Raw genomic sequence first — 14,612 nt, forward strand, 5'->3', positions numbered from 1 at the left:
GAATTACTCATTTAGATGTAGATTAATTAGCGACTTCAATTCTTTGTGTATGAATCTTCCTTTTTTAGTCTAATTAACTGTTTCGTCCGTGTAGAGGTAGATGCCGAAATGATAAAGATACTTAGAGACATTCATTTCGAAACTGTAGTCTAGGGTTACAGTATCCAGGACCTTCTGGACTGGAGAAGGTCCGGCTAATTAACGATACATTTCATGTACTTTCTGTAAAAGACTTCAGAATTGTATTGTCACTAATGGGAGAGGTTTGGAGTTGCTTTTAACTCTGCCTGGGATGCCCATTCTTTAGCTTATCAAATGTTGCATTAAATTAACGTGTGAAGGAGTCCAGGAGAATTTGTTCAGCATCTTTTGTGCCTTAGGTAACGCATGTAAGTATATTCAAAAAAAATTTTTATTCGGTTCACAATCTGTAGAAACTAAAAATATTCTGTGTATAATTTAACCACAACCATAAAGACTAATGCACTCGCAAACTAAAAAAAGGACTATAGCAAATCGCTTGAAATTTACACGGCCGATTCAAACGATTGCTTCAAATCGATGGCGGTGAGCGCCAATATCTCCTCCATGACAGTCTTATAGCACCAAGAGTCGCCCTTCAATCGCTTTCTTCGTATCCCAACGGTCGCCGTTGGTAACCTGACGACGGGGAACAAGGTCCTGCGCGGCCCCGGACTGTAATTAGAATTTTTCAGGATCGACTTGGTGGGCGTCGACTCGCCGCCCGAGGGCACCTTAGGATGTAAATCTAAGCACGGTAAATAGCATATTTCCAGCTCGAACGAACAACCGTTCAATCTGCGCGTTGCGTTCGGTTCCACTTTCCCTCTGAGACAGAATCTGAAACAAGATCGGCAATGACAAATGCCCAAGAATTTTCCGTTTACCCCTCGCGCTCGCACGCAATGCCCTTCTTCTCCAGCGCCTCAGAAAGTTGACTGATTACAAATTCGGGATCCTTGTACTCGGTGCTCGACACGTTGCACAGATCCTAAAAAGCGATGCGAAATGAAATTATGGATACCGGACGATCACTTACTTTGCTGGTGAGAATTGCGGGTTGTTGCGGGTCGTTCGGCGTCTTTCTCGGCGTCAATACGTGACGGACGCGGTGCAGCGATCTCTCGATCGTGCCCAGAACGCGTCTCGCCGATCCAGGCGTTGCCGGCTTGGCGTGCCTCCTATAAAAACAAATCAGGCGAAATTATTATAATTGCGCGCCGTTGGCCGCAATCCCGTAAAGGTTGACCAAACACGCCCCTCAGCCCTTACTTTACAACCCCTACTTCACATATAGCGTCGGAGTTTATTGCTTTAATTTGCGTGGAGATCTACTAGCTATTAACACTTGCAAATTACCGCGGCATTTGCATAAATAGCAGGGGTTGGCCTTTAATTAAGACGCGGCGGCGTTACTTACAAATCGGGAGTTCGAGCCTTGACGACGTCAGGTGTGGGCGTCTTCTTTATTTTCTTAACGGGAACTGCAATAACAATGAAATGAAAGTTTACGCTCTTACATAAATCTTGTAACAATAATAGTGCCCTTATAAGAATAAATGTTAGCATATAGGATCATGAAAGAGGGTAACAAAGTTAAAACGACGATATTTCAGATCCGGGGCTGTGAGCTATCTCTCCCGTGGGATCACTTTCGCAAGTGCACCAACCATATTTTCCGAGCACTTTCTTATTAGTGTTTAGAACACTTGTATAAAGTTGAACTAATTTAAGAGTTTCAAGTCATAAAGAAGAAGGTAACAGCCCTTGAAAAACGCCGGACACTGATGTACATTACATGGCAAGATTCTCCCAAATCTCTTCACCCCTTTCGTTTCTATTTCGTTATTTTTCCGTTTAAACTTTAATTACTTTGCGACATCGACAATATTAATTGCTTTTTAAACAGAAATTCAACAATTATTGGGAGTGAAATATTATAGGCAAAAGTACAACCCTAATTTATTTTAAAGAAAAGTTTCAATATAGCCATAAAATAGCCCGAGAAATACCATCCAAAATTCAGATTAATAGACTGAAACAAAAGTATTTCTTAAAAATCACCACGTCGTTTCCTCCCCTAAGATTCCTAAAATTTCAAATTGCCATAATCACGAATGATCCAAATTTCTTAATTCTTAATTTAGGTTTCCAAAATTTCAAAAATCTCAATTTCCCAATAGCACAAAAACTTTGAAAACCTCTATTCCCAAAATAATTTGATTCGATAATCCCAAAATCAAATTTCCAAAAATTGCAAAAAGGCCCGAAAATTTCAAGCCTCAGAATTACCTATAGAATTTCTGCTTTGCAAAATTTATAGAAATTCCTAAAAAAATGTATATTAAATTAAATTACAAATATTCAAGAATCCGAAATTCCTAAAATTTGAGAGCTCCCAAGCTTTCAAAATTTTAGATTCCCAAAACTTCAACAATCCCAAAAATACCAATTCCTATAAACTCCAAAAATCACAAATTGTCCAAACCTAAAATTTCAAATTCTTATATCAAAAATCCCAAAATCTCAAGTTGCCAAAATCTCAAATTCTAAAAATCCTGTAATATTCGTTTCTAAAATTTCAAAATCGACAAAATTTCTAAAACTAAAAAATTTGAAAATTACTCCCCAAATTTTAGAATCTAAATCCCAAAATCTCAAAAATTTAATTACCCAAATTTCAAAAATCCTAAAATTTTTAATTCCCACAAACTTAAAGATTCGAAAATTTTAAATTTTTAATTCCCAAAATATTAAAAATCTCAAAAATCTTAATTTCTAAACCACTAAATATCAAATTTCAAAAATCTTAAATTTGTGTCAAATTCTCCAAATTTACAAAATCCTCAAAAATACAAAATTTCTAAATCTATTCAATTCATTTCGATAATCCCAAAATCTAAAACCTCTAAGATCACAATTCCAAATTCACAAAATTTTTAAACATAAGAAAATTTCAAAAGTCTTAAATTTTCATAATCTCTAAACCCACACGATCAAATTACCAAAATTTGAAATTTTCAAACCTTAAGGTTCCAGAATTTCAAATCCCAAATTCACAAATTCGGAAATTCTAAAATCCCAGCATGTGAAATTAAATTAAATTCCCAATATCTCATTTCCAAAATTTCAAACATTTCAAATTCTTGGAATATCTAAAGTCCCAAAATCGCAAGTTGCCCGCAGTTTATAAACTCCAAATCTTAAAAATCCCTAAAAGTACAAAATCTAATTTCTCAAAATTTCAAAAATTCCCAAATCTAAAATTTCCAAAGCCTGAGATTTCTAAGATTTTAAAAATCTAAATCCCAAACATTGCATTTTCTTAATTTTCCTCAGTTTTGCAAATTCTAAAGTTTTTAATTCTCAAAAAAAGATTCAATGTTCCTTTCTCTACAACTATCATAAGATCGTCGTATACTGAGGGGTATTCCATACTCTCAGCCCCCCCCCCCCCCCGTCATGTTTTTTTCGCAAAACGTTCAGCTTTAAGGATTTTTTTGAAAAATGATTCCAGTATTGATAACTTCCCTGAAATTAAAAATTACCAAAATCCTGAAATGTCCACAATCTCGAATGATCAAAATCTCAATTTCTCCGAAAGTTTTAAGTCAAAATTTCAGAATTTCTATTTTCCAAAACATAACAGAAATAACAAAATAAAACCCAAATTTCATAAATTTCAAGTTCCTAAAATTTCAAACCCAATTTTTCAAACTTTTAGGTTCTCAAAATTTCAGGAATCTTAAATTCCTAACTTTCGAAAACTAAAATTTCCAAAATCTCAAATTCTCAAAAAGCGAAATTTCTAAATTTCGGACCTCTAGTCTTTATTTTAATTAAATTTAAATTAATTAATTAAATTTAATTAATTATTTAAAATAATTGACATTTTCAAAATCTCAAATTCCCAAAATACACATTCTAAATTCAATTGTTCTAACATCGCAAATTTCTCTAAATTTAAAAATCACCAAAATTGTAAAAGTCCCATAGTGTCCATAATTTCAAAACTTCAAAAATTACAAATTCCAAAAATCTGCTTAAAATCTGAAATTGTCAACACTCGAAATCCTAAACTTTCAAATTCTTATATCAAAATTCCAAAATCTCAAGTTCCCAAAAACTCCAAATTCTCAAAATCCCGTAATATCTATGCGTTTCTAAAATTTCAAAATCCACTAAATTCCCAAAATTAAAAAATTTGATCTGAAAAATCCAATTTTGAAAATTTTGAAAATTCTAAAGTTTTTAATTCTCAGAAATTTAAAAATTCCGGAACTTTAAAATTTCCAAAAATTTAAAAAAATTTATCTTAATTTCTAAATCACAAAATATCCAAATCTCAACTTCCCCACATTTAGAAAATCCTCAAAAGTCCAAAATATTTCCAAATTAATTCAATTCGATAATCCCAAAATCTAACCTAAATGCTGTATCACAGTATGAAAAATTTATCCTGCAAAACGTTCAGCCGTAAGGATTTTTTTGAAAAATGATCCCAGTATCTCAACTTCCCTGAATTTAAAAAGTACCACAATTTTAAAAATCCTAAAATGTCTACAATCTCGAATGATCAAAATCTCAAATTCTCAAAAATGTCAAATCTCCAAAATTTCCAAAATAATTAGATTCGATAATCCAAAAATTTCAAAATACCCTTTAACTTTCAAGTTCCTAAAATTTGAAAACTCAACTTTTCAAACCTTTAGGTTCTCAAAATTTCAAGAATCCTAAATTCCTAACATTTGAAAATTCTAAAATTTCCAAAATCCAAATTCTCGCACCTAGCTAGATTTAAAATAATTGACAATTTCAAAACCTCACATTCCAAACATACACATTCTAAATTCATTTGTTCTAAAATCGCAAATCACAAATTTAAAAATCACCAAAAATTCCCATGGTCCCATAGTGTTCATAATTTCAAAACTTCAAAAATTGCAAATTCCAATAATCCGCTTAAAATCTCAAATTGTCAACAGTCCAAAACTCGAAATCCTAAAATTTAAAATTCTTATATCAAAATTCCCAAAAACTCCACATTCTCAAAATCCCGTAATATGCGTTTCTAAAATATCAAAATCCACTACATTCCCAAAATTAAAAAATTTGATCTAAACCCCAAAATCTCAAAAATCCAATTTTCAAAAATTTGAAAATTCTAGTTTTTAATTCTCAGAAATTTAAAAATTCCGGAACTTTAAAATTTCCAAAAATTTAAAAAAATTTATCTTAATTTCTAAATCACAAAATATCCAAATCTCAAATTCCCCACATTTAGAAAATCCTCAAAAGTCCAAAATTTCAAAATATATTTCCAAACTAATTCAATTCGATAATCCCAAAATCTAAAACTTCTAATTAAACATTAGAGAATTTTTTGTCAAAATCTGTAAGCTCCAAAATCTCAAAACCCAATTCCATTATCTTAATTTTCCAAGGTTTTGAAAAGCCTACAGTTTTTAAGGAGGGGGAGGGGGGAGTCTGGGGGCTATGGAATATCCCCAAGAAAGAAATCTTTGTTTTCGTTATTTAACCTAAACGCTGTGTTACAGATATAAAAAATGCCATTAGCTTTTATTATTTGAAACCATTATCATTTTTGGTGTAAGTAAATGCTTTAATTAATTTAAGGGTTATGTTTTGATTGCATAGCCTTGCCGTGAAGTAAAGAGACAATCCCAGAAATGAGAATAGCTACTGTAACTAAAATAAGACAGTGGTTGATCACGAATCTCAGGTTTACGCCGTCATTTCTCGAACGAGGGTCAAGTCACCCGTCCCAGGGGGTGGAACTCTGCTAGCAAAAAAAGGCTCTTCGGATTTGAATCTCTGTGTCATATGAGTTAGGATTCGCTAATGTCCACATATTTCGTAGTTTCATCCATGTAACTTTCTATGTTGGTTTTTTAAAAAACTGTTTTATTACACCTCTCTCTTTCTACTAGTCAAGAGTATCTTTCATGGAAAATGGGATGAGTTGGGGGCAGGCCACAAATGTAAACAAATCATAAAATGAAGAAAGATTAAAGCCTTAGTTTATTTTGAACCCAATTTTTTGATATACTTGCCTGTCACGCCCTGCAAAAGGCCAACTCTTACCTTGAGCGACATCTGGTTCTAAAACTGGACTCCGAATTCTCTTCTTTGGCTGTCGTACTGCCGAAGACCTTCGACTAATGGGTGTTATAACGACAGTGGGAAGATTCTCCGTGTTCTCTCCTAGAGTCGTTCTCGCACTCTAGAAACCATATAACAATAACGGCTCTGACTTTCGTAGACTTACCGGTCTAGGCTTAGCCGGCGCGCGTAACGGGTGCGGGCTGAGTCTCAACGGTACACCCAGCGCGTTCCGGTGCCTCAATATGAAGTAGGTCGCGGTGTTGTAGTCGTACTTCCACTTCTTCAGCTCGGTCCAAACGGCCTCCGGCGTCGCGTTCTGGCTGTTCGCCATCAGATCGACGCATTCCTTATCTCTGGCGCGATTGTTCTCCGCGTAAAATGTGACCGGGTCGAGGACGCCGCACGCGGTAATCCAGGGGTGGCTCAGTAGTTTTGTAATCGTTATGCGTTGCTTCGGATCTACTTGCAGCATCGATCTGATCAAGTCTCTGCTCGCTTTCGACATGAACAGCGGCTCGTAATATTTTCCGCTCTGAAATGAGATTGATAAGAGTTGTAGTGGGAGTCAGTAGTTCTGGACAAGTTCAAGGTCACTCGCCACCTGACGGCGACCTTGGAAAGTAGGTCAAGGTGAAGTTCAAAGGTCACCTTGGAAAGTAGGTCAAGGTGAATTTTTTTGAGAATCGTAGTTCGCGGCTGGGCGAGTAAGGTTGTCAGAGGGCGCCCGTGACACAAGTAAAATTTAAAAAATTGTGTGTTGCCGGTAAGCCGAGAAGGTTCTCCAAAAGCACGAATCAAAAAAGTAAACTTTTTGAGAATCATGGTTTACGGCTGAACCAGTGAGGTTGACTAAGAGCGCGTGTCATAAAAGTAACTTTTTTTACCTCTGGACCAATGAGGTTGTCCAAAAGTTCGCCCCCAAAAATGAAATTTTTCGAGAATCATAGATGGCGGCTGGACAAATGAGATTGTCCAAGAGGACGTGTCATAAAAGTAAAGTTTAAAATCGTGTTTTGGTGCTGGACGAGTCCAAAAACACACGCCGAAAAAATTCCTTTTTGAGAATCGTGGTTAAGCGGCAAGACCCGTAAGGTTGTCCAATGACACGCGTGAGGAAAATAAAAATTTAAAAAATCGTGTTTTGCGGCTAGACGGAGAGGTTAGTTAGTATAAAGGGCCGATCCTGACTAAGTTCATGGTCGATCGCCACCTGGTGGCGGTGACCTTGGGAAGTAGGTCAAGGGCACGTGCCAAGTGGCGATTCACCCAAAAACAATGACCACATTTGTAAGGTGTAAAATCACATTCTCAAGGTTATAAAAATTTTCAAGATCATCTTAGGTCTTTGACCCCGTAAATTTTCAAGGTCATTCGAGGTCGTTGTCCCATTTTTTGTGTTGTAAAAATATATTTCCAAGGTCACCCGAGGCCATTGCCCCTCAAATTTTCAAGGTCACCCTAGGGCATTGACCCCATTTTTTGTGGTCATATTACATTTTCAGGGTAATCCAAGGTCTTTGGCCCTACAAATTTTCAAGGTCGTTGGGCATTAACCCCGTTTCTGTGGTGTCAAATTACATGTTCAAGGTCACCCGAGGTCATTGGCCTCACACATTTTCAAGGACACCTTAAGTCATTGACCCCATTTTTGTTATCAAAATACATTTTCAAGGTCAGTCTAGGTCATTGACCCCCCCCCCCACAAATTTTCAAGGTCATCCGAGGTCATTGACCCATCTCTGTTAGCAACCCTGCGGTGACCTGGAAAAGTGGGACAAGGTAAAGTCCAAATTGCACTCGCTCCCTGCTCTCTCCTGGTGGTAACCTTCAATGTGTCGATCAAAGGTTACTTCACGTTTCCAAATGATCTTTTTTCAAACTAGAGGTGAGTTCAAGGACACATTATTACGATATAAAACGCGTCGGTGTACATGATAATTCAGTCAGTCGGTGCCTTGAATTAAAGATGGATTTCTCCGATTTAAACCGTAATACGTTGTGCAAACCCTTTAAAAATCCTAGTGAACTTGAATTATCGAAAAAGTACAAAGTGTTGGAAAATGATGTGATTAATACAAGTACGGAGAACGGATAATAATAGACACATGATTTTAATAATAATTTGTGGGGTCAATGACCTCGGGCGACCTTGAAAATGTTAATTGAAACCAAAAAATGGGTTAATGACCTCGGATGACCTTGAAAATGTAATTTGACACCACAAGAATGGGTTAACGGTCTCGGGTGACCTTGAAAACATGATGACCTTGTTAATGTAATTTGACACCTCGAAAATAAGGTCAATGCCCTTGGGTCAATCGCCACGTGGCACGTGACCTTGATCTACTTCCCAAGGTCACCGCCAGGTGGAGGGGGGCTAAGTTTACTTTCTTCGACGTCTCTCCTTTTCACCCTTTTTTATATTTTGGCGTTTACTTCAGAAACGACGAGGACTAGAACGATGCGGTTTTTTTACGTTGATCTTCGATATCGATCGGCCGCGTTCTAGAATCGGCGCCGAAATGCGCAGAAGCCGAGAGATGTTTTATTTGTTCTTTAACGTGCGAGGCGAAGTCGAGCAATGTTCCAACGGTCCTACACAATCGTGAGACTAAGTGCCATCTACATTCGGGTTTTATGTTTACCCCCTCCCCCCCCTTGCCTATAGAAGGCACTTTTTTCATTTTTCTAAAACGCAGAGGGCTAGAAAGATACGGTTTTTTATATGGGTCTCCTATATCACTCGGCCACATTCTAGAATCGACGGCGATTTGGGTACATGCGCGAGGCGAGACTGAGCGACGTCTTCTTTGTGTGTTTTAATGGGCGCGACGAAGCCGAGCAATGTGTCAACGGTCCTATACACAAACGTGGCATTTACATTCGGGTTTTATGTTACCCGTCTCCCTCCCCCAATTACCTATACATGGGACGTGACGAGAGCTATCTACAACGGTGCGTTTTTTTTTTGTATATTGCTCTCCTATATCAATCGGTCACGTTTTAGAATCGAATGCCTATACTATCGTACTGCGCATGCACAAAACGCAACTTTCTTATTTATGGAATGGTAATAAAATCAAACAAAATGGATGCGCCAAAGATCGTACTGTACATGCGCAAAACGCAACTTTCCATTTTATGGAACAATTTGAACGACCTTTTTATAGTCTGTCTAATGAAAAATGAAAGGGCCAAAAATCGTACTGCGCATGCATAATAGACAACATTCTTATTATCGTTTTTCGATTTGGAGTAATTCAAAAATCGGACTACTTCGCGTCGACGATCTAAAAGATCCTAACCAAATCATTGTAAAATACTCCACTTTTAAGTGATTTAATGAAATAATAGGGTAAGGCCAAGCCGAGTCATAAACAAATATATATTGAGCGAGGCGAGGCGGCGAAGCCGCCGGAGCCGAGCGTATGTATTAGCAAAACCAACCATAAAAATTAGCGAGCGCGTATGTTTGACAGGGTGAGGTCCCCAAATGACTTTTTTCTGGCCTAGATGTCAATAATAATCTAAATAGCAGTACATTTTAGACGATTATGCAATTAAAGGCAGTCCAATGAAAATAATCAATCGTGGTTATGTCTGAATCGAAATTTTGAAAAAAGTCACTTTATATGGGTGATGTCCCCAAAAAATAAGCACTACTTAAAAATTTCAAAAAAAATGTTAGATATGCTTACCATCCCGAGAGTACAGTGCGTTAAATCAGAATTGATTTGAAAACGTCGATTTCTTCATGAAACATTTACTAAAGTACGAGAAAAGTTTGGCGGACATTTGAGGTCTCTAACTGACCTTTTTGGGGCCTCAAAAATTGGTATTAGCTAAAAATCGGAAATTAGAGGCAATTTGTCTCGAATAATCAATCATGTCACATCGAACGCGATTATGTGCCCATCCGAAAACGACGATTTGAATCAAATTTTTAAAAAAATCACTTTTTATAGGTGATTTTCCACAGAAATTCAAAAAGTTTCCAATTCGGTCGGTTCAACAGCATTTTCTTACCTCACTAAGCCTGAAACTGGGAAATTTTGTTCGTTCAAATCTTATAGAAAGGAAAACATTCATCATTTTAGGTTATTTCTTTCAAAAATGCAGTACAATGAATAGTGCGTGGCAAGCCGAGCTTTGGACTGACACGGACTGGAGGGAGGCGAGGCGAGGCGGCGAAGCCGCCGGAGCCGAGTGCATTTCTGCTCAAAATCAAAGTGTTATCAAAATTAAAAAATCTGCAATTTGATAGCAATATTGATCGTAGGTTCCTCTAATAAAAACAAACAAAATCAAAGTGCAAAAAATTGCATTGGGCCGAATATAGATAACGCCTCAAAACTGAAGACACAAACGTAAAATACCGCTAGGCGTAGTCTTAAAATGCGACACATTTTTACCAACCCATACGATGACCTTGATTAAAAAGGAGACTATCAATATATTGGTGCTTTTTTTGAGCCAAATCAAATTTTTTTCAAATTTTTCGCCTTTTAGAAAATTCCAACATACTTAAAGCAACCCTAACTACATGCTCACAACCGATAAAAAAAATGACGGTCAAACAACAAAAAACGGCGATTGCTAAGAAAACGTCGGTGATAGGCCCATAGTTGCCTACTAAAGTGTAGATAGAATATACCAATATCACAGATTTGAAACTCACATCGCCGGTTGGTTGATTTTTTAAATGCTAGTAAGAAATCCTTGTTGGAGTAAGGGTAACTGTTTTTTTTGTGCTAGCTTCAGGGCAAATTGTAAGATATTACACATACAAGCGATCAAAAAACGCCAATTTTTTTCCAACGAATTTCAAAAATTGGTCCAATTTTAAATTGTTGGTACTTTTTGAACTCTCTGATTGATGTTCTACAATCTTTAGGAAGGGGGGGGGTGGATTTTATCGTTCCTTTAGGAGCCACAACGCATTAAGAAAGGTTAACTCAGTTCTTTAGAAAAGTTGGAAAAAATGGGCGTTTTTTGATCGCTTGTAAAAATGTTTCTATTGGACCGATTTTATTTGTTTTTTTATCGACGCAGAATTTTGTTTTCTTTACGTTTTGAGGTTTTTTGGCTGCCAGAAGTTGTGCCAAGAAAAATTGGTGTGCACTCTTCAAATACATGTTATTTGGACCCAAATGGACCATTTAAAACGTTAAAATCGTTTACACCACATTTTGCAGGAATCGGCCATTCTGACTGCTCCGCATACTGGACTATCTGAGGAAACTGATAATTTTAGATAGGAAATATACACAAACGTGTAATTTAGTCATATTTGATTTGATCTAACTAAACAAAGTGCTACGCGTCTGGTAGTTTGAAAGCATTGTTATAAAACAGAGTTCATATTCAGCACTACTTATGATATAATATGCCTAGTATTGTACGTACCCCCCCGCCCCGTCAAAGAGAAATATTATTACAGCCTCATTATAGGGTTTTTTTTATTTCTTGAAGCATCCTGATAGGATGCAAAGTTTTACAAATAAAAAATTATTTCCAATGTACCTATAATAAGATATCCATTTTTCGTCTTGGGAATATGTGACATTATGATTTACAAATCAACAGCATTCAAATAAATTAATAATAATAATAATAATAGTTTTATTTAGTTATTAGGAACGGCGTAACAATGTGTAGGGTAATGCTAGGTAGTTTCTTTTGTTTTTCCTTTCAAGTAATGAGTTGTCGCCTCAGGCGTTATAAGTGCAATTTGAGTTGCCTATCCTTACGTTAGCGTTTTGATTTTTTTCTGAAGATCGCGAAACATATTTTTTTAAATATATCCCTTATCATAATAGATGGAAATAATATCTTTAAGTACCGCCGTAAGAAATACTGTCGGATTTTCAAATTGGTGCTGTACATTTTTCTACCCTCATTACAACGGCTGTTATCTACAAAAAACGATTTTTCTATTCATCGATCTTCCTAAAAAACTAAGACCGATATTTCAATTGTTTTTTTCTATTTCGGTGTCACAATGATGATTTTGTACAACTGTTTTCGGCCGAAAACAGTTGTACAAAGACAGTGATTATAGTCGTTTTTTTTTTGGAACTCATCTCAAGTTGGCAGTTACTAGTTAGTACAAGTAGGTACTTCGTTGGGTACTTCCATGTTTGAACTTCCAAAATGTCAGTCTTACTACGCTGCCAACCTAAAACTTAACGGCATAAAAAGTGTTCCCAACATAAAACATGTTAGTTCTAATGTTCCCTATAGTTTCTGATAATGATTTTTTTAATTAAATTTAAGCACCGAAATAGAAAAAATAGTATGAAAAACGCGTGTTACAATGCTTTATTGTAATACTCCTATCTTGCGGACACTCGTGGCTACGCTTCGCGTCGCCACTCGTGCCACAAGATAGTCGTATTACAATAGGTCGCATTGTAACACTTGTCTTTCAATATACTATTAAGTACCGCCGTTCTTTTCATCATTGCAAAGAATATCCACTATCGAGAATTTATTAGACTTCAACTACAAAAGCAGCATTTCATAAGAAAGTTTAGCTATTTTTCCAATATGGCGGATTGACTACAGAGGAGCCTTAAAAAATAAAATCAAAATTATACAAGTGGGAAATTCGGTTTTCCACTCTGGGTAATACCATGTGTCAGCCCTCACACTCTACCCTTGGGTTACAAAAGTCCCACACCAAACGTTGAGTCTCGGATAAGAGATCCATCCCAGGCTCAACCGCCTAAACACGAAAACCAAAGGGGGTGAGTGTAATACACAACCTACCGAGGATCCGCTTACGCCACCCAACTACACCTGTCAGAAAACAAAAACAAAATTGTAGCACATGGTCGCTGTCAAGAGAAGCGCATTGTGTCTAAATGATATCATGTATAAATAGTGCCTTTAGGCACTTTCCGCATTTGTTCGCCTGAAAATTTTGAGAAATATGGTGTATTGTGTGTTGCCTATCTAAACTTCTACAAGGTCTGAAGAACCCACACCAATCTTCCTTCTAAAAAATTAGACAAAAAGATTTATCATAAGAATCAACACAGTTTTGAAGCCCCACGCCTCAAATGAGTGTAATTTCGTACATCTGTCTGTCCTAGTCGAAACTGATAACTAAGAAAGTGTGCAGACAAATTCAATGAAACTTGGTATACGGCTTGGTAATTAAGCTAAATGTAATCCCAAACAAGTTTTGGATCCCACAGGTCAACTCCCAAATAAAACAGGGATGCAATTACCAAAATTTTTTTGTACAGCGCGTCTATCTTCATGTCGTCAAAGGGCAGACTTCCGGTCAGTAAAGCGTACAGCAGCACTCCCATCGACCACACATCCGCCTCGCTGCCACAATACGACTGCCCCATCACCAACTCGGGGGCAGCGTACGCCGGCGACCCGCACGCCGTCGTCAGCGGAGTCTCGATGCCGCCATCCGGCTTCGCGCACAGACCAAAATCGATGAGGCGCAACGACTGATCGCTGCTCAACAAGATGTTCTCCTGAAAACCACCAGTCGCTCGGTCAACCGTCGTGAGATCGGCCACTTACCGGCTTCAGGTCGCGATGCGCGTACCCCAAACTGTGCAGGTAGGCAACCGCCGATAGTATTTGCCTGAAGAACTTCCTGCTCTCGTGCTCGGACAGTCGATTTCGCTCGACGATGTGATCGAAAAGCTCGCCGCCTGCGCAGTACTCGGTTACGATGAAGAAGTGCGTCTCCGTTTCGAGCACCTGGTACAGCTTACATATGTTTTTGTGCGACAACGTCTTTAGGGCTTTCAATTCGAGCTTAACGCGGGGTAGATCTTTGCCGAGGCAGGTTTTCTCCATGATCTTAATGGCGACCTTACCGCCGGTTGCAGTGTGTGTAGCTAACTTTACTTTGGCAAATCCTCCACAGCCTATCGTTTTCTCGAGGTCGTAGAGACCTCGTAACACAGAATAACGAACCATTTCTTCTTATGTGCTAATGTTTGGTTTGGTTACGAAAAACTTTGAAAGGTTTACATTTAAATAAATAACGTGCTCTTCCGGTCTTATAAATAGGGTTGTTAGCGAACACTCATAAATAAATACAATAATAACGACATTTTTAAATTCAAAAGATTAACGGATTATTAAAATAATGAAAACATAAACTACAGACATGCCAATCGCTAATGACATCAAAGACAAATTTCCCCAAATAAACTCCAATTAGGTAATGTCGAGTCTACACCTGCACAGTAACAACTCCGACTCGGCTTTATCTCTTTTCCGCCTGCTAATCAGCAACACAGCGTGCAGTTTGGTTTACACAAGACTCAATGACGAGACGTTACCTTTGTTTATTGATTTGTTGTTCTACGTAAATGACTAATAAGTGCTTCCACATATTTTTCGAAATGTAGTACCTACTCACCATTATAATTTAAATGTTTATTTTTCTTATCTCTTATCGTTACCTCTTACCGCTTACCGTTACGGAA

General features: G+C 37.3%; 1 protein-coding gene across 1 annotated transcript; it reads right to left on the reverse strand.

Annotated features, from left to right (window-relative positions):
- Positions 1-394: 394 nt before the first annotated feature.
- Positions 395-14,294, reverse strand: LOC116181455 (maternal embryonic leucine zipper kinase-like). The gene is made up of 8 exons (XM_031501832.1): positions 13,693-14,294; positions 13,383-13,643; positions 6,311-6,679; positions 6,127-6,265; positions 1,442-1,505; positions 1,061-1,202; positions 909-1,012; positions 395-861 (listed from the first exon to the last, which is right to left on the reverse strand). Exons 1-8 carry the CDS (start codon positions 14,095-14,097, stop codon positions 528-530), a joined length of 1,818 nt encoding a protein of 605 aa, XP_031357692.1. The 5' UTR covers positions 14,098-14,294; the 3' UTR covers positions 395-527.
- Between the last annotated feature and the right edge of the window lie 318 nt (positions 14,295-14,612).

This window comes from Photinus pyralis, unplaced genomic scaffold (genome assembly GCF_008802855.1).
Source record: "Photinus pyralis isolate 1611_PpyrPB1 unplaced genomic scaffold, Ppyr1.3 Ppyr1.4_LG9, whole genome shotgun sequence".
Taxonomy (NCBI): domain Eukaryota; kingdom Metazoa; phylum Arthropoda; class Insecta; order Coleoptera; family Lampyridae; genus Photinus; species Photinus pyralis.